General features: G+C 44.8%; 1 protein-coding gene across 1 annotated transcript in view; it reads left to right on the top strand.

The window, feature by feature from the left end:
• Window positions 1-21,377, top strand: part of LOC126100314 (endocuticle structural glycoprotein SgAbd-8) — a 40,044-nt gene that overhangs the window by 15,898 nt on the left and 2,769 nt on the right. The window contains exon 3 of the mRNA XM_049910924.1: window positions 17,330-17,585. Within this exon, the coding sequence (XP_049766881.1) occupies window positions 17,330-17,585 (256 nt within the window). The remainder of the gene's footprint in view (window positions 1-17,329; window positions 17,586-21,377) is intronic.

Here is a 21,377-nt window from a genome sequence, read left to right on the forward strand (position 1 = left end):
AAACCCCTGTCTTACACCATTGTTAACCGGAGCGCTTCGTTCTTGGTCGTCCACTCTTATTATTCCCTCTTGGCTCACTTATACCTGAACTAGCGTACCAGCTACTAACAACAGGCTTCACAACTAGACTAAAATCTTGCCGCGAGTTTCCTGTCATACATTTCAGAATTTGAAAGATATGTCGACGAACTAATACCAAGAATTTGGAACTTGGTCATTACGTTTGCTTCGATGCTCTCTCGTCGGCATACTACCTACAAAAGGCAGGTACCCATGTTAGAATCTATGGGGAGCGTATCTGTGGTTCCGCGAATATTCCGCTACTGAATAAAAATTTTCGTTACATGGTCACTTAAGAATACGGAAAAGGATTTTCTCGAATCTCAGACTGAAATATATAATTCCACTACGTTATTACATAACCTTCCCACGGAATGTAACGAATGATTACGCTCATTGAATCATGCTGAGGCTATGAAGCTCCTGAATCTGTCGAGTACTGCATCAGCCCTGTGCACAACGAGAACACTATAACCGTGAAATTAAGAGTTGAGGAATACAGTGTGCTACATTTATTATTTGCGGGTCACCTAAACATGGAAAAGTTATGAGGCTGTAAGGTAATCTTGAAATCTAAGTGAGGACGTAGAGTAACATATTTATTTCCTCTTAATGATTGAAATAATTGACATAACATTTACTCAGAGTATAATTCTCTAAAAGCTTAAATGAAATCGCAAATTTACGCAAACACATACTGTAGCCTATTAAACAACATAATTTGCTTGGCAAAGGAAGAAAGTAAAGAACTGCTTAGAATATAAATCGTGCTACTGCAGTTCCGACATGAATATTTCCCTAAAAATCAGCTACCATGTGCTGGTCAACAGCAGATGGTGGTCGGGGGACGAATCATCCGGAATCTTAGTTCCAACCGTCAACTGCACACGTTCCAAAAATAACTCTCAATAGAGTGGATGACCTAATATTGTTGCCAATCTGATGAACGAAAATATCGCTTATTTTGCGAAATCATGGTAACGCAGCAGAAATTTCCCAGTCTTTGTGTAGAAAATGCAGATTAAGAAAAATGAGATTGGTACTCATCTGGAGCAGCGAGTCCTATATTTGTGTAGGGTCAATTCATTCAAGCGGGCACACAAAAATTTTGGAGCAATAGCAACTGACTTTTCCACACTGGTCAGTTGGCACCATGACATGCCGTCGTTTGATGTACATACAGAAAAGGCATAAACATCGTGCTGTATTATCTGTGGGGCGTCTGTGATGGTTCTCTGCTATGAACAAGTGAGACGCCGACTCTGCCAACAAAAGCACGGAGCAGGCCAGAGACCAACTTCTACGAGAGCTGCCTCATTCCCTAGCGATTCCGCCCCTTCTACGAGACTCGCTGACCGTCTCCTGCCGACTGTCTCCTGCCGACTGTCTCCTGCCGACAAACTGGACGCGAGACCACAGTGGGAGTGCATCTTCCTGTCGCAAAGTGTTCCTATCATGTCCACTTGTCCAGTACACTGTATAAAATAACCACGAAACAGTACTGCATAGTGGTATTTGACAGTCATGTAACAAGATATAATGGTTTGTCCTCAGAAGCAGATGTTGCAAGGAGTTTAGGCAGAGGTATTTTTATTTATTTATTTTATAATCAACGGCGCTGCATTTCTATCTACTCTAGTGGTCTGTAAGTAGATTTAACTTCTAGAGATAAAGTTAACGTATGCATCTGTTAACGGCAATGGAAGAACAGTCACTCGTCAGTCGCTGAAGTGAGACATATTCTGTCGAACCTGTGATTAACCAGTCTCCAGTTCCCTTGTCCGACCATGTGTCGGTTCATGGAAATGAGCTATGAGCACGTAATGGGCGTTTGACTCGCATATCAACTGCTAAATACAAAGTTTATTGGTAAATTAGAATCATTTCGCGAAATATAAGCTCTAGAGATCACTGTTTTTGCACGTATGTTTTGGCTTTCGCCACAAATAAATGCCAGATACAGGCCCTATTGTGGGGTAGTTTGTCTTGGATGACTTCTTGTTGGCCTCCGATGTACACTCCTGGAAATTGAAATAAGAACACCGTGAATTCATTGTCCCAGGAGGGAGAAACTTTATTGACACATTCCTGGGGTCAGATACATCACATGATCACACTGACAGAACCACAGGCACATAGACACAGGCAACAGAGCATGCACAATGTCGGCACTAGTACAGTGTATATCCTCCTTTCGCAGCAATGCAGGCTGCTATTCTCCCATGGAGACGATCGTAGAGATGCTGGATGTAGTCCTGTGGAACGGCTTGCCATGCAATTTCCACCTGGCGCCTCAGTTGGACCAGCGTTCGTGCTGGACGTGCAGACCGCGTGAGACGACGCTTCATCCAGTCCCAAACATGCTCAATGGGGGACAGATCCGGAGATCTTGCTGGCCAGGGTAGTTGACTTACACCTTCTAGAGCACGTTGGGTGGCACGGGATACATGCGGACGTGCATTGTCCTGTTGGAACAGCAAGTTCCCTTGCCGGTCTAGGAATGGTAGAACGATGGGTTCGATGACGGTTTGGATGTACCGTGCACTATTCAGTGTCCCCTCGACGATCACCAGTGGTGTACGGCCAGTGTAGGAGATCGCTCTCCACACCATGATGCCGGGTGTTGGCCCTGTGTGCCTCGGTCGTATGCAGTCCTGATTGTGGCGCTCACCTGCACGGCGCCAAACACGCATACGACCATCATTGGCACCAAGGCAGAAGCGACTCTCATCGCTGAAGACGACACGTCTCCATTCGTCCCTCCATTCACGACTGTCGCGACACCACTGGAGGCGGGCTGCACGATGTTGGGGCGTGAGCGGAAGACGGCCTAACGGTGTGCGGGACCGTATCCCAGCTTCATGGAGACGGTTGCGAATGGTCCTCGCCGATACCCCAGGAGCAACAGTGTCCCTAATTTGCTGGGAAGTGGCGGTGCGGTCCCCTACGGCACTGCGTAGGATCCTACGGTCTTGGCGTGCATCCGTGCGTCGCTGCGGTCCGGTCCCAGGTCGACGAGCACGTGCACCTTCCGCCGACCACTGGCGACAACATCGATGTACTGTGGAGACCTCACGCCCCACGTGTTGAGCAATTCGGCGGTACGTCCACCCGGCCTCCCGCATGCCCACTATACGCCCTCGCTCAAAGTCCGTCAACTGCACATACGGTTCACGTCCACGCTGTCGCGGCATGCTACCAGTGTTAAAGACTGCAATGGAGCTCCGTATGCCACGGCAAACTGGCTGACACTGACGGCGGCGGTGCACAAATGCTGCGCAGCTAGCGCCATTCGACGGCCAACACCGCGGTTCCTGGTGTGTCCGCTGTGCCGTGCGTGTGATCATTGCTTGTACAGACCTCTCGCAGTGTCCGGAGCAAGTATGGTGGGTCTGACACACCGGTGTCAATGTGTTCTTTTTTCCATTTCCAGGAGTGTATATTACCTGCTTCAGGGTATCTTGGATTCTGTTGTGCTACACAAGGAATAAGCGAAACTCTGTGAAATTACTTCGTAATTTGCGTCGAGAGACTAGCCACAACGAAAGTGTAAACATTACAGAGGATTTAAGTCCATGCAGCATTCTTTTTATATACAGGTAGCACTGCTCTGGTTCCTGTACCAGTAGAAATCTATTCTTCAATGATTCTCTCTTTTCTAATTGTACTTCACCTTCGCACACTAGAGTCGACTTTGAGTATCTGCCTAAACATTGTCTCTACTGGTAGCAAAAGACCGTCTTAGTCATTGCATGCAACAGTTGTCTTTCCCTTTTCCTCTCTCCAAAACAGCGAACCGTTTTATAAGAATGCTTTCTGATTTAAGTTCTAGAATATTCTATACAACAAAAATTTGCTTTTTAGAGCAACTACTCCAAAATACAGTCGTAAATGTCCTTCGGCATTAAATAATAACATAATGCCTGGAGTTTAACCAGCAATTTGCATAAGTCTTCTGCCTCTGTACCCTTCCTGCAGACGACAGCATCGTTCGCGAACAAATTCACGAGGTCTTCAACTATATCCACACTAACACTACCTTCGGAGTACTCCCGAAGTAAGCTTTACCTTTGTTGATTCGTCAAGTGTAACGATGCATACTATCTCTGATTGATCCTGAAAGAACTACTTACAGCTGTGTTCCACACCCTTGCATTTGTTGCTGTGTAGCAGCATCTGTTTCTAAAAGTTAGCAGATATTACATCGTAACCCGAGGAACGCCCGATGGTAGTTTCCACAGACGAAGTAAAATAGAGGTCAAGGAGTGTAATTTACATGTGTTACTTGATAGGCGCGTAGGTTCTCATAACTATACAGCGTGACAACGAAGTTCCCGTGAGGGAAGAAGGAACCGTAATGAAACTTCACGGTTTGAGAGGATTTGTGGTGTCATTTCAGACACCACAAAGTCGAGACAAGGACTTAGCAGTGTTGGCCCGCTTATCCATACGAAGTTCCTCCCTGGCCAGGATGCATGCACTGGTTTGATTAGGAAGGGTAACAAAGCCGTTGTATCGTCTACAGAGACAAGTTGGCCCTAAACTGTTGGAATTGGTGGTTGATATGCTGGATACTGGCACTGTTTCGGGGTGGACGTTGAGCTGCTTCCACACATGTGCTGTCGCCGACTGATATTATGGGCCGCAGGCGTAACAAAAAACCACGTCGACAGTTAATATAGACATGTTTCATGTGTGGAAAACCATTGTCCTGTTGAAAAGCATGAGAGGTGGTACACGAAGACGCTGGATGCGGTGACGTACATATATACCCTCAACCACACCATGGTTCCCATGCCATTACCCCAGGTGTAACTGTGCTGCACCGCTTACCTCTCCAGAAGTTTGGGAGAACAGCACCTCCCCATAGATCGGTATCACGTAAGTGACGATGGTCGTCTGGAGTAGAGCGCTGAACACAATGCAACGGTCCAATGTTTCCCAGTCACGGCACCAGACCGAACGCAGCCGTTTGCATTGTGAAGACTACCTACGCATAGAATTGTAATCCCATTATACGGCAGCCGGTAGTCTTCGACCAATCCTGTGAAACGGTAGGATAATATAGAATGTTGCTGGATGAACATAGCTGCTCTCGGATGCCAAATGCAAATGTGAATGGGATAAGGTGTTCTTGGCGCACAATAAGGTGATTCACCCTTGTTGTGGTCAAACTTGATCGACCAGAAAAGTGACAACGAGTATGCCTGCCTTTAAGTTCCCATGCAGTCCAAAATCGAGCCACTGTACCATACGAACGCCCCAAAACCTGAATGCTGCACGGTTAGATACCTGGTCAAACGGAGACCCACAGTAAGACACCTTTTAATCTCTGTCAGTTACTCATAAAACTGTCTTATCTGTGAGTGGAATCTCCATGACCATCTCACCTCCCTTACATAATGTTCCAGGACTAGTAATAACACCAAACACGAAGGACCGTAATGCACTCTGGTGGCCGTTCTGCTTGTCACGCAAAATCATTACTCTAACCATTTAGATAACTGCCGATTGTAAGTACTTGTTTACAGTTACATTGACATCCGGCCATGTCTTTGGTTGCTTCGCTTCTTTCGTGAGGCAGTGTTTTTCCCCAACTATCTGTATGTCATCTTCGATCGGACACTGCCATTTAATTGACGCTACGGGAACCTGTCAAACAAGCTTATATCAAGAGTAAATCTAGTTCCCAGAACAACCGGAAATAGCTTCGGATCCAATTCGGGTGCGCTACTCACTTCTGCAGTTTCACTTGTGTAATTAGCTGCTTAATGTTAAGCTCCTTGGTGGGAAAACAGCACACATACATAAGATCTACTCCCACTCTGTGGTTGCCTGTTCTATACTCCTGCACCTCAGATGATTTCTCGATGTGTAAATTCTTAAGATGACAGAGTCACATTAGAAATTTCTAAGCAATGCTTTCCAGAATTCCCCAGCTATATACGTGAAGTGAAGTCAGCCATTTTTGGCCGCTTAACAGGTTACATTTTCTATGTCTCCGAGAAGTGAAATGACCATCCATTCACAGCACACACACCTAAGGACAAAAGCTGCAGGGTTTCATCATACCCATCACGAATGGTCGACTATCAACCGCATCCTATTGATACTAGGGACATGTAGTCACATGCAGAGGAAGTGGGATTAATCTGAAAGTACTGCTTGTTACTGTGGTACACAGGAAAAGACTATAAGATACATCGTGGAGAAGTGCCCTCTGAAAGACCTGCAGGAGGTGACACTGTCCTGCGCTCTGGTTGTCATATATATGTACTAATTTTTAAAGTCGTAGTATGAGTATATGCATAAGGTCTGGGACCCCATACCATAATGATAATGAGTCTGTTGACTCTGTATAGTTAAGAAGTAAGTGTTGTGTTCTATCTCCAACGAAGTCCTGAATAAAATCATTCTGCGGGATCAGTGGAATACAACCTGTTTTAAGGGTGGCAGGGGTAAAATACATGGAGGGAAAGGCTATTTACGATTTGTACAGAAACCAGACAGGGCTGTAGCCTCTCCCCGATGTTATTCAACCTGTATATTGAGTATTGAACAAGCAGTAAAGGAAAAAAAAAAGAAATGTGGTGCTACAGAAGAATGCTGAAGATTAGATGGGTAGATCACGTAACTAATGAGGAGGTATTGAATTGAATTGGGGAGAAGAACAACTTAAATCTAACTAATCTAAGGACATCACACACATCCATGCCCGAGGCAGGATTCGAACCTGTGACCGTAGCAGCGGCGCAGTTCCAGACTGAAGCGCCTAGAACCGCTCGGCCAATCTTGACGAGCCGAGTATTGGAATAGAAACTAGTGACTAACGTGCAGGGAGACACTCTTGAGCTGGTCCGTTGCGCCACCCGTGCGATTGAGGACGTGCTTCCGGCTCTCAGTTCTGCAGGAGGGCGCCCTGTACCGGCGAGACAATAGACCAACTCTGTCTTTGTCTGTCCATGTGTCCGGCCGCTCCCAAACCTGAGACGCTGGAGAAAGTGCGCCACCTGCTGTAACAGATCTGGGAGGGGCGGCTCCGCTTGAAGGCTGCCCGCCACGTGGCGAGCAGCGTCCGTCGTGGGTCACGAGGGCTGCGGTCTGCGGTCGAAAAACGGGTGACAACCCGCTGCTGTGAAGCAACACAATGCCGACAGAAACACTTTCCTCATTATTCATTCCGCGTTGTAAGCACATTCAAAGGAAGAGTCAAGTGGCGTTGCACCATAATAGAGAATGATCCCAACTGCGATGAAAGCTGTCATTATCCTTCGGGAGGTCACAAAGGAATCATAAATATGGTGAAGTTTTCTACTTCAGGGGGGCGGCTGCGGTTCAGATGTGGTGCTGAGCATTACGTGGTGAAAAATTTCACATTTTGACAGTCCATGGCTAACTGGGTAGCTAATCGCCGAAGTCCAGTGTCGTCTAATCGTATGGCAGCGGAACTTAGTAGATACTGTGATGTGTTGATGTGGAATCGATTTACACGAGAAAGTAACTAGTTCAAATTTTCACCTCGAAGTGTAAATCTGGCGCTGTGAATGCAAGAAAGACGTATAGAAATGCTTCCATATGTAATGGGTTAGGAACGGGGCGTGGGCAGAAAAGGTAAAACGAGTGAGAGAAGTACAGTGTCGATTTTAATATTAGCCTCCACCATCGTGGATACAATTCAAACAAACTGTTTTCCTGTATATATATATATACCAAGTATCGCTGCGCTATGGTAGTTACAGCCCGCACTGGATCTCCGTGAGTGGTTGGGCTTCAGTTATAACCGACAGGTATTATTCACGTATTAAGCTGTTATAGTTGATTGACGTAATTTCATTCAGGTAGTAAATATATAATGCCAACGGCCTCGCCGCAGTGGTAACACCGGTTCCCGTCAGATCACCGGAACACTGTCGAGCTAGGCTAGAACTAGCACGAGCGACTATCCGGTCTGCTGAGCGCTGTTGGCAAGCGGGGTGCACTCAGCCGTTGTTAGGCAAACTGAGGAGCTGCTTGACTGAGAAGTAGCGGATCCGGTCACGTAAACTGACATATGATCGGAGGTGTGCTGACAACATGCTCCTCCATATCCGCATCCAGTGAGGATGACGCGGCGGCCGGTCGGTACCGTTGGCCTGTTGGAGGGGAGATTATTCTAGTTGGGGCAGGCTAAATTTTTCAAAAATGTTTGGAAGTTAGGTACCGAAAGAATTGTCTGCGCAGCATAAGACTCAAAGAATGGACATCATGGCGAAGGAGATGGAGTTTTACAGCAAATCCTTACTGTAGACGAAACGTGACTGCATCATCACGAAGCGAAAAGTAAGGCTGAGAGCATGGTTTGGAAGCAGCCGTTCATCAAAGTTAAGAGACTTAAACATCAGGCATTAGCTAGTAAGATTATGCTAACACTATTGTGGGACATGGAAGGTGTGGAAGCCATATATTTCATCCCAAGTGAACAGTGCTAACAATTGTGACACATTGCGAACTTAACTGAAACCTGCAATCAGATCCAAACGTCGCAGAAAACTATGGAAAGGTGTCGTCATCCTGCAGCAAAGTAACGCTCGGCCACATTCTGCCAAGCGGACGGCCGAAACAATAAAGGAGTTGAGATTGGAATTGCTGGAATACCCACTATCTAATCCATACCTTACTCCAAGCGATTTCCAGTTACTGATGAGGTAAAAAATTGGTTACAGTTGCTACCAATTTTTTTTCCTTCGACGGTTTCAAGAAGCCCGTGAAAAGTTCGACAAGGTGCGTTCAAGTGGAGGGAGGCTACGGATAAAAATAATATACGTTTAAGTTTTCTGTCAAGAATATTAACAGTCTTTTTCTCAAAAGTCCCTTTATTTTTTGACTTCCCCTCGTATTAGGAGCGGTTCTGCTGCATTGTTTTCTGGAATTCAGTCGATTCGAATTGTAAGGAAATGCTTGGATGATGTTCTCAGAAGAACTAATCAGTATAATTTGCCGAAGAAGCTTGCATTTCCATTTCACACAACAGCCATTTATCGTCATCTAAAGTAGGCTAGACAATCTTTCGATAGTTTTTAAGGCAATGTGTACTTCATTTCCATGCCTAAATAATTTGGCCACTGCCTAACTCGAAACTAAGTGCCATGTCGCAGCGTTACCCTGTTCTGACGCGGTAAGCATGGGAAAATCCACCGATATAAGCGACCCTGACAAAGGACAGATTGTCATGGGCCGACACTTGGTACAGAGCATATCAGAAAACGTGGAACTTGTCGACATTTGGCGTGCCACTGTCGAGAGTATCTATGGAAAGTGGTTGAAGGACAGTGAAAGCACCAGCAGGCGACAAGCTGTAGGACGTCAACGCTTCGTCACTCAACGTGTGATGCTGTATAGTTCTCTGACGCGCAGTTGCAGCGACCTTTGACGGATCTGACGAAAGAATACAGTGCTGATGAAGGGACAAGTGTTTCGGATCACACTACTCGGCGTACGTTGATGAACATAGGTCTCCGCAGCAGCTGACCAAACTACATCGTCAGCTACGAATACTGTCAAACGGTTCAAATGGCTCTGAGGACTATGGGACTCAACATCTTAGGTCATAAGTCCCCTAGAACTTAGAACTACTTAAACCTAACTAACCTAAGGACATCACACACACTCATGCCCGAGGCAGGATTCGAACCTGCGACCGAATACAGTCGCCCTATGACAGTCGAGATTGGGCGGTGGATCAATTGGAACACGTCGCCAAGTTGGATGAATCACATTTCTTGTTCCGCTAACTCGATTTTCGTGTCCTGATGCACCGACATTCGGGTGAAAAGCTGCTCGAAACGTGCACCGCGCCACGAACGAAGGTCGTTGAAACATCCTGCCGTGCTGGACATTCACCTGGGCTTCCACTGTACTTGTGGTAATAATGAAAGAAAGTGTGGGAGTTATGCACTATGTCATCATTACTGCGGATCACATATATTCCTTCATGCTACAGTGGTTTGGGGGATTTTGTGTTAAGTGTATTTGTTGAGTGTTAGAAATTGTAATGGGCGTGTGTGAAAAGGGTTGCAGACAGATCACATGACCGTAGGCGCCCAGCGTGTGCTATAAACTTTAATCATACTCAGCCTTTGGTTGTTTGGTACCGAATCCACAAAAAATTTAAAATTCTGCAATAAATAATAACTCCTTAGCTATAGACTTTTGACATTATCGTATTGAACGATTTTAGTAAGGTCAGTTAGAACATTGCAGTTTTTATGAGGTAATACAGCCGGTCTTTAGAATATAGGAAACTCAGAAGCAGAGAAGACGGATCTAGAAGCTGCCTGGCTTTTTGGTGGCTGACCATAAAAATGCAGTCTGAGCAAATTCGCGCAGTGGTTGGAACAGTATCCAGCCTTAGGTTTTTCGCGGTACTCGTAAACTGCTTAAAGGCAAAACAGGAAAACAGGATGCGACAGATGTATTCCTCCGTCCGCCTCCAATATGAGCTCGAGGTTCTCTTATAAAAACGTCACTGTTAATAGATTAAGAGCAAGGCTCTAACTTACAATTGGGTATTCTGATTGAAATCATTTAGCTTGCTGAACTTAACAGATAAATAAACAATGCAATGGAAAAGGGAATTTCCTGTAAATCTTAATATTAAGTAAGTAAAAGTATTGACACCGATGAGGGATTTTAAGTGATGCAGCACAAAAATTTTAACGGCCGACTCGAAGCATTCAGTAAACTGGACGGCGCTGGAGGGACTTATGGAGCTCAGTGCCGGACACTGCAAAGGAAACGCTCAAAGGAGGCCCAGCTGGCAAGCAGATGTGGTCTGCGAAGCAAGGCACTGGTAGTTTGGAACGGAGTCAGGGAGCCAAGAGCAAGTGACTGAGAGAGAGACAGAGCTGTTGCCGAGTAAATCACAATTTTAGGAATTTCTAAGAGCTATCCAAGCAACTTTCCTCGAAGAGCAAAGAAAAAGTAAGTCAAGGACATCATCGTTGACGCGGAAACATCTCTTAGAGGAAATAAGGTGAGGGAAGAGTTCAGACAGGTGAAGTATTTTATCAATGGGTACTAGGCCAGACGGAAGTTTGTCGAAGACTCGGCTGATGAAATCCAGCTAATGATAGTGAAATCGCCGAAACAGGGAAGAATTACTTCGACCAATTTCTCAGCTGTGATGAACCTAATGTATGCATCGACTTCCATTATCTCAGCACACCTGACCAAGATTACACCCCCATCTAAATTGGGTAAGATCAAAACACTAATAAAATGGATTAAGAATCATAAGAGCCCGGGTGAATAAAGAATACAAGCCCAGATGATGCAGGCAAGAGGAGAGTAGCTTGCAGAAGGACTACAGCGGCCGATGCAAGTAATGTGGACCAAAGAACTATCAACAGATTGGAAAACGGCTCTGATCTTTCCATTCAATAGGAATGGTCACCAATTGATGTGTGACACCTATCGAGGCATCGCCTTGCTTATGTACGTTACAAGTTCTTGTCCAACTGTCTCATACAGAATATTCACACTTCGGCAGATTGAATAACTGGTTATTTTAATAAACATAAAGAGCAGTGATCCAGGCGGCGTTATTCATTCATTATACCAACAGAGATCAAGATCACTTGACATATGCCCTCGATTAAAAAAGTACTATCATACTTGTGGCTGCTACTTCTGTAGAAATACTGCCTTATCTGCACCCTCACACATAAAATTCTCGTTCTAAAATAACAGAATAAGGAAACGTAGGACAAAGAATACAGTACGCTTTACTCTGTACTAATGTTCCGTTCCCAATAGCCGAGAACAAAGACGACTCCAGTTATATGTTCAGGGAACGGCACGATGAATACTCAGACTGGGGTCTCATAATAAACACAAAAACAGGGAATAATTGGTAATAGATGAAAAACAATGAACTGATGTCCCGTGAGATGGATTTTGGTGAATCAGTTATCGCATCTTCGGCCTGCAACACATCGGAAATGAATGAATAGCTCAAATTACAGGAGAAACAGACACTATTCTCGATACCATAGCAAAATATTAGCTTGGTATGAGCACGAACACCGAATTGGCAATAGCCGGTGGCGGAAAGGAACCTATAAGCGGCCATCAGTTGAAGGAAAAATTGTGGAAGACCACGTAGAAGATGGATGCAATTCATGCAAGATGTTAATGATGCAAAGAACTGAAGGGGCATTTGTAACAAAATTTGGACGGATAGGCAACTTCGGAAGTTAAGAAGCTGAGTAAACTAGGATTTACTCTTGGTTCTTGATCTTGAGTCATGCGATTTAAGACTTTTGCATAAAGTTAAAAAATTATTAAAATCTTTTAACAGTCAAGATCGCAAGTAAATAACATTAAGTGATGACAACTTCCATTTTATTATAAAGCCATCTTTTATCTGTTATAAAAATGTGTAGTGTCTGCATGCGAAGTGAGCCTAAATCCCAAAGTCTACATTAGGGTTGACGCACATGAAAGAATCGGGTCTCAATAAAACAATGGCGTACATCACTGAGATAAGATATTACGTATACAAGACACATCTAACAATACTGATACCGAAATTTTGCTTGCAGTATCGTTACACAGTAACTTGTCAACGAAACCAGGCTATGCACAACGAAAGTGGGTCTAGTAGTGTGTAGCACTTTCAGAGTCGTAAGCAGACTGCTTTTTTCAAGAAGACACTAAACATGTTTCATATAACAGATCTGAATCTAGCTGTGTAATCGGCTCATACTAGTTATCACTTAATGTTACTTACATGCGATCCTGACCACTAAAAGATTTTACTAACAAATAGTTTTTGTATTCCTTCCTTGCTGCCGGCCGGTGTGGCCAAGCGGTTCTAGGCGCTACAGTCTGGAACCACGCGACCGCGTCGGTGGCAGGTTCGAATCCTGCCTCAGGCATGGATGTGTGTGCTGTCCTTGGTTAGGTTTAAGTAGTTCTAAATCCTAGGGGACTGATGACCTCAGAAGTTGAAGTCCCATAGTGCTCAGAGCCATTTGAACCATATTGAACCTTCCTTGCTTTGTTCTCACTAGGAACATTCCTGGGTGAAATTTCTGGCACCGGTTAATCAGGCCAGGATCTTCACAATCACTTATATTTCAGCAGCTGAAACGCACTGTGGTATTCCACAGATGCGAACTAACAGCCTTTTGATCAAATGCCGTAATTTCTCCAGCAGGGAGTTGCTATTTTGATCAGCGAAGAGTAGTTGTTATTGTGATGAGCGAAGTACAAGCACACTAAATCGCTTGAACTATTCATGCGCGAAAGGTCGCGGCTTCTTCGCAACCCTGGCGTGCTCCTAGCGAGATAACGGCGTTTGGTCGCAGGGTGACGCAAGAGGCTACGGCGTGCGAGTCGTGCCGGCGTGACCTTTACGGGAGCACCGTCGTAAATCGGACTCTTCGACTCGTCCCAGAGAGAGTGAGTGTGCGAGAGGGATGGATGGAGAGATAGAGAAAGAGAAAGAGGGAGAGAGAGAGAGACAGAGAGAGAGAGAGAGAGAGAGAAGGAGGCGGGAGATGCGGCACCAGTTGTTGCGCAACTCCGCAGCCTCGCGCAGCCGGCGGCCGCACGACGGCTACAGACAGCCTGGGTTTCACTCTCCACTGGAGAGTTGCGTCACACAGGGACGAGCAGCGGTTGACCCGAACAGTCGGAGGCGTGGGTCGTAACAGGGAAATGGTGCGAGGCCTAAATGCCACCGCGCGGGCGGCGATGGGGAAAGCGCGTAGATGCGGCTGCGGGAATCGAACCGGCGTCACAGTGCGAAGACAGAGGTGAAAGCTGAACCAGTTTCTGCGGCGGCCGGCGCGTCAAGACAATTGCGGCCCCGGTTTTCTCGCCTGCAAGGCGAATGTCGCGGCCGCGCCTCGCCAAAGGTCTCGGCCGCGCTCCGGCGAATAACAATCGCGCTCTGTGGCAACTGGAGCGCTGGACTTGCTGAAGAGCTGGCAGGCGCTCAGGAACAGGTTTCGTCACGGTGTAAGCATCACAAAATACATAGTCGCGCAAAAGGCCGTGGCCACGAGATGCGCAGATGCGCAGATGCGCAGTCTGCTGGGGAAGCGAGGGGAGAGTGGCGGTGTTGGGGGATGGCTATGAGCGCTGTAGGGAAAATGCCGAGCGCTGGAGGGGAAGCGCCGTTCTAAACGAAGCTTACACTCCCATTTTTCTGCAAATATTAAATGGGGCTTCTCCACGCGCACTATTTCATGGTGACCATTCAAAAAGATCTAGTGTCACCTCTGCTTTCGTTAGTGTCTAAAAAGAAATCCACCTAAAAAGCCGCGATTTGTTTTCGCATGGCTTCTTAACCATTTGTCACTTCCAGACAAGCGCCATGAGTGGCAAATTTTGAGGGGAACCTACACATTTCTCTGGTAGATGCGTCAAAATTTGATTCTTTATCCAAAACTCAGCGGAGTTTACACTGTCTCACCTCACTACATGCTGTGCAGACACAATTGTGAGAGAATTCTGAAACAGTCGTTATTTAAGTGAGGAACTTAGGAAAAGTAATGTCAGTAACTTATGAAAAAGCACATCCTCGGAACAAAAAAAAAAGAAAAAGGTGTAATGTCTTGACATGTGTTGTTACAAAAGCCATAGCATATCTCGTTTCACCAGCTATCGACGGCCCTTAATAATTGCATTCATTCACCGAAAATGACTGTAGTTATTGGAATGTCACGGTACGTAATAACGATATGGTAAAATACTCTCTTCTTTGTGTGCTACCATTCTCAAAATCTGATTTCGATATCGAATCTGTTTATGAAATGTGAGGAGTGTTGTGGATATTTCACTGTGGCTTTATCACTGGCGCGGCTCGAACGCGAATGAGTGTGCTATATGAGATCAGTTTCCTCGAGACTGGTAACAGATAGCTACCTTTACTCAAGTCTATAGGAAAATTCAATATGTTAGCTAATTTAATACGCAACAACATCACATGAACCAACCGCAACATCGTAGCGTCCTCTATTTTTCATTGCACACTTTTCCGAATTTTGCGCATTACTCTACTTTTACGTAAATATCACAATAACTATAATCATAAACAGAATGATGAACGTCATCATGAGCTTGATATACAGGGAGAGTCACTAACTATTCCCATCAATAATAGCTCCTAAAGTAGGATAGGAGCTGTAAAGTTTGTGGGACAAAAATTGCATGGGACAACGGGGGCCATCATACGACGTTGGTTCTTTGTTACAAGGTGGCGTCGCTTCAGAGATATGAAGGTCAACTTCAATTTCTTAAATGGGATGCTATAGTTTGGTACTTATTTTCTGATAGCGGCTGTCGAGACGAATACAATGATATGCAACTGTATTGTCTTTGAAGGTCAACGAAGGTCAAAAAGGTGGCATGATCGTCCATTTACAGAACATGTCCAAAGTGATGACTATTGGTATCAATGCAGTGCTGCAATCTCCTTATCATGGATAGAGTGGTATCCCTTATGACACTAGCACGTCTCGAAGCACATGCTCAGACAATTCTCGCTCTCATATCTTCAAGTGTAGTTGGGATGTCTTTATAAACAATGTCTTTTACGAATCCCCACAAGAAAAACTCCAGAGGCGTCAAGTCAGGCGAACGAGCCGGCCACCACACATCTCCTCCGCGTCCAATTCTACGATTTGGGAATTGTCTCTGCAACTCATTTCTAACCATCAGCGAAAAACGTGCCAGACACTCATCGTGTTGATATCACATTCTGTTCCGTGTTCCTAAAGGTATTTCTTCCAATAACAGACCTAATGTTTCTTGCAGGAAGGTGGTGTTCTTCCTATCATTAAGATTTCCATCGATGAAATAGGCGCCTATAATTCTGTCCTGAAAATATTCCCATTTTGTATAAAATTTCATCTATGAATGTACAACAATGGGACCTGAATACTACCAATGAGATATGGTGTAGTAAATAAATCTTATAACGTAAAGGAACACATAAAGGGGTCCTTAACACGAGTTAAATAACAAAAAACACAACCAAGATCTTAATTCTTTCTGATAGAACCTTCAGTTGCAGATGTGCCTTCTTATTGTAGAAGAGACAGTGCACCTTCTATTGCATGATACATAACGACGAGAAGCGTTAAACACAAAAAGGAAAATCTCGACGTATTAAGGTCTGCAACTGTTTTTGACGTTTTTTGCAACTCAGACCCACAATAATAGTTTGCAAAATTTAGTGCAAAGAAAAAAATACCTGAATGAGATTTTCACTCTGCAGCGGAGTGTGCGCTGATATGAAACTTCCTGGCAGATTAAAACTGTGTGCCCGACCGAGACTCGAACTCGGGACCTTTGCCTTTCGCGGGCAAGTGCTCTACCATCTGAGCGACCGAAGCATGACTCACGCCCGGTCTCACAGCTTTACTTCTGCCAGTATCTCGTCTCCTACCTTCCAAACTTTACAGAAGCTCTCCTGCGAACCGCAGGACAGACTAGAAATCGGGACCTTTGCCTTTTGCGGGCAATTGCTCATCCGTCTGAGCTACCAAAGCACGAGTGACGAGCCCTCTTGACAGTTTTAATTCCACCAGTACCTCAACTCCTACCTTCCAAACTTCACAGAAGCGCTCCTGGAGACCTTGCAGATCTAGCACTCCTGGGAGACATTTACTCGTGTTCGCCCCATAAAGCAAAACACCAAATTTATTTTATAACATTTTGATATGAGTAACCTTCTGGCAGATTAAAGCTGTGTGCTTTAATTTGCAGGAAGTTTCATATCGGTGAGCACTCTGCTGCAGTGTGGAAATATCATTATGGAAATATTCTGATGAAGTTAGATGGTGTACATATAATATCATTAAGAGAACACTTTTCTTCCAGTTCAGAAAACAAAAAGGGACAAGGTCCTTTTCAGGTAATTTAAAATAAATGTTTACGTTATAGAAGTTTTGGAATATGTTGAAATCGCAGACATTATAACAACATAAAATGGTTTAGATGCTGCAAACATTTGTAGTTTCTGTACAGCTTACTTCTTGAAATAATGGTGAACAAACCGAATGCGTGTAACTCAGTAATTGCAGAATGGACGTATCGACACTGCGTAGTGAAAACAAGTGTAAGCAGAGCAATATTCAACAAAACGAAACGGGATACTGTCGGACACATAACATTGTAGATATAGATGTTAAGTTTTCCTGTCTTAGAGTAGAGGTGAACAGGTGATGGCAAAATTAATAGAACCAGTGTATTGACCTCTGAAACTCGATGTTTTCAGCTACGAGACGGGCAACAACATCGTGGCGGAGGAGACGGGCTTCCTGAAGAACGTGGGCGACAAGGACACGGAGGCGCTGGTGCAGCACGGCTCCTACTCGTACACGGCGCCCGACGGCTCGCTCATCACCATCACGTACACGGCCGACGAGCAGGGCTTCCGCGCAGAGGGCTCGCACATCCCCACGCCGCCGCCCGTGCCCGAGGAGATCCAGAAGTCGCTGGACCTCATATATGCAGGCATCAAGCAACAGCAGGTGCGTACATCAGCTGCACCACGCTACACCCTCGCGGTTGTCCAGTTTATTTGTTGTCCACTGTTCACTTACCTCAACAGTGGTTCGATGAACCGTCTGCCAGGCACTTAAATGTGATTTGCAGAGTATCCATGTAGATGTAGAATAACCAACCCAGATCTACCGCCTGATAAAGTTAACGAACAGTACACATGAGACGCCGGCCGCGGTGGTCTAGTGGTTCTAGGCGCACAGTCCGGAACCGCGGGACTGCTACGGTCGCAGGTTCGAATCCTGCCTCGGGTATGCATGTGTGTGATGTCTTTAGGTTAGTTAGGTTTAAGTAGTTCTAAGTTCTAGGGGACTGATGACCACAGAAGTTAAGTCCCATAGTGCTCAGAGCCATTTGAACCATTTTTTACACATGAGACTTTCCTGATTTCCAAAAGCAGTTAAGAAAACTGTGAGATATAGATAATTGTGGCGTCATGCAAAGTTACTCAGAAAGTATTCTACAACATGTGATTACATTTATAAATGGACTCCTTTCGTAACCCATAAAATATCTAGACTGTAACGTCTAATCGACCTGACGCTTCCCTCTGGAGTGGCATAATGAACTGTGTAAATTGCGCTGCTGAGAGGCGTATTCCTCCCCGAAGCACTTAGATACTCTACAAATGGATTTTAATGAACACTATTAATTAAATGTATTGTCCTATTACTGAGTCTCGGATATTGAAATATCTATATGTTAATATTGGCCGACTGCATGAATAGAATTCACTAAGTCTAAAATCAGTTATTTGGCCTAGGAGTACCCAATTTTATTATGAAGAAAGTTTTGAGTGCACACAGGTTAACGAAAGACACTGCACAAAAATGAAAATGATCGTGTGGCGTTGATGGTCTGGACTCCTCCACCTCGGGAAGTGCGGTTGTCTAACTGCATGACTTTCCAGTTGACGGCAGAATCGGGCGACTTCCGAGTCAATGAAATGGTGAGGAGGAAAACACTACACTCATTCCGTAACCAGAGACAATCCCCGACCCGGCCGGGAACCGAACCTGAGCCCGCTGCCTGGCAGTCAGAAACGCTGACCACCAGCTAACGATGCGGATCGTCCAAAGATATTAGCTGATGGTGTGACAAAGAACATCTAACTGAGACATGCCAGTAAGTTAAAATAAACACTAACATGTTCAATGATGTTATTTCTGGAAATGGGATCGACAGCAATATTAATTTAGCACAAATAGCTGTAGGTAGACAACAGCGATTGTGCTAATGAAGTTATTGAAGAATTGGAAAACCGCTAATTTTTTTATTCTAACCAGCTGATGCCACCATATATAACTGGTGTTGACTAACGAGTAGACTGTGGATGGTGCCAATGGATGCCATCACAACAACACAACTCGTGTGCTCATTCAGGTGCCTCAAAAGGACAGAGAAATTTACGTACAAGTATCATCTGCCGACAACTGTAGAGCATCTGTGCTCTTCGCCTTTCTGCTGCCACGAAACGACAAGTCAGAAATTATGAAAGCAAATGGGTGTCTACTAGCAGTGTCTTCCATGTCTGCTCCTCACTGAATTCGCATATAATAAATCACTCCCAGTGAGAAAAATTTTGTCCAGCTCTAGCCAATAGCGTAACATTCTTATTCTGCAGTCGGCTGGTTTTTCCCATGCACTTTTGAGACTGCAACATCACATTTGTTTATTCTGGAATCCATGGTCCTTCTTCAAGCAAAATTTCAGGAAACTCTTCTTGACTTCTCACTGTAATTTTTTTGCTAACATCCAACACGTTTCTTTTTTGCTTGTGGAAGGAGAAAATATCTGCTGTTCCATCTGGTCTTGGCGCATGTTTGTTGCGACACTTTCACCTAGCGGTGAAATCTGAATTGTTAATCTGCTTTCAGGACCGGCAGTCACATAGTAATCTGTTCACTTGCATTCTGAGAATTCACCAAGTAAAGTACACTGCCCTTGGAGAACGTACTTTGACGGAAGAGCCTAGCTATAAAAATGGCTACTTATCTACTGGAATGAGTCTCCGTGGGTCATCGCTTTTAGTGCTCTGTCCTGTGTCGCCAGACCAACGTCTGATCTACAATAACACTAGCTGACCACGTATTGCCGTGTCAAGCTGCATCGATGCAATCTACCACCTGCTGGCAATTCTCAATTCACTCCTGATGTCTACAGAATAACGCATTGGGACGTCTTAGCTCGCATCCACTGCTCGGTGTGACTGCTGACTTTCAAAGATTGCTGACACAGGCGAAAATCACATGCACAGAAACTGACTTGGAATATAGAGAAGAATACAGAGTTAGCTTGATACGTACAGTCACTGTTACCAAACTCGTAACTCGAATTAAAAAGTTACTCTTTCTAATCTAAATCTAATAGAAAACTTTTATTAAAGAATGAGAAGTGCATGTCGGGAATGGCATGATGCTTCTGAGTATATCTCAACTAACAAGTGCAGAAGCATGTTTGGGATGATGGAGCCTGGTGCATTCCCAATTCTTCCGTGCAGTCACTATGGTGACGTACAGATGACGCATCCACAATGTTTTTCACGTAACACAACTGGAAGAAATCGAGAGGGGATACCTCTGCAGGTCGCGGTGGCCTTTTGTTTCGTATATGGCATCCATTCCAGCGCTGAGGAATCGTTCAGTCCACAAAATCACAGTGGAAACATTGGAAACCACAGTTCAGTGATGCACTATCCTGCTCGTTCGCATTTCGCTTAAGGGGATGAAGCTCAAGGACAGCACATTGCTCAACCTATTCAGTTAAACGGTTCCTGTTACTATTTATTCGAAGAAGAAAAGCGATCCAAATATACTGCTTTTCAGCAGTGCACACTATACATTCACCTTTTTGCTGACTCTGGCATGATCCCAAAAACTGTGTCAGTTTACCGAACCACGTATGCAAAATTAGTGTGACTGGCCTTCCCACATACGCGGAAGGTTTCTTCATCCACGGAAACGACATTTCGTTGATATTTGAGGTTTTACTCAGTCCGGTCCAACATATCAACAGCAAACTCGTGGAGAAGCTGCAAATACATTTGCTTCAGTCGTTACGCTATTTGAACTTCGTAAGCGTGCAAGCGAAGTCGTTTACACAGCACTTTGTGAACTGCTGGTCAGCGTATGTTCAAGTCTACTGATGCTCGGTGAAGTGAGATCAGTGGGCTTGTTTGAAAGGCTTCTCTCCTCTACCATTTCATCCGATGCTTTGTCTGCCACACCCTCACTGTATGTTTACACTTCCAGTGGCTAGGTGCTTATCATTCTATTCCTTGACCATCTTTCTTCTCATGTCTGCCTTTGAAAATGTCCTCTGAAATTTCTTTGGAGGCAAAGGGCGCTTTCGTTTCTGCATACCCCGACACGCACTAAGCTCTATTAAAGCGTAGTCATTTCTGGTAATTATTTAGCACCTGAAACAGAACAGAAGGAATCGTTTGGGAAAGGAAAACCAACACAAGACTTTCTAAGTTGCTTTATCTGATGCCGCAGACAGCAGGTATCGATGTCTCATAGTTTCTTAAAAGTACGTTTGCACATTAGGTTGTAAAATTTCGAATGTACTGGTTCTCTGTTAAACATGTGTTTGTTTCTTCCATTGTAAGTTTCACTAACAAAATGAGGTAACATCCTCGACAAATAACTCTACTGGACGCAAAACCTACAAATAGTGACATCATGTCCTTTTTCGAGGGCACGGTTCTGATAAAAATATTCAAGATTGTCAGCATGTTACACTATTTAGTTCTTGAAATT

Source organism: Schistocerca cancellata, chromosome 9 (assembly GCF_023864275.1).
Source record: "Schistocerca cancellata isolate TAMUIC-IGC-003103 chromosome 9, iqSchCanc2.1, whole genome shotgun sequence".
Classification (NCBI taxonomy): Eukaryota; Metazoa; Arthropoda; class Insecta; order Orthoptera; family Acrididae; genus Schistocerca; species Schistocerca cancellata.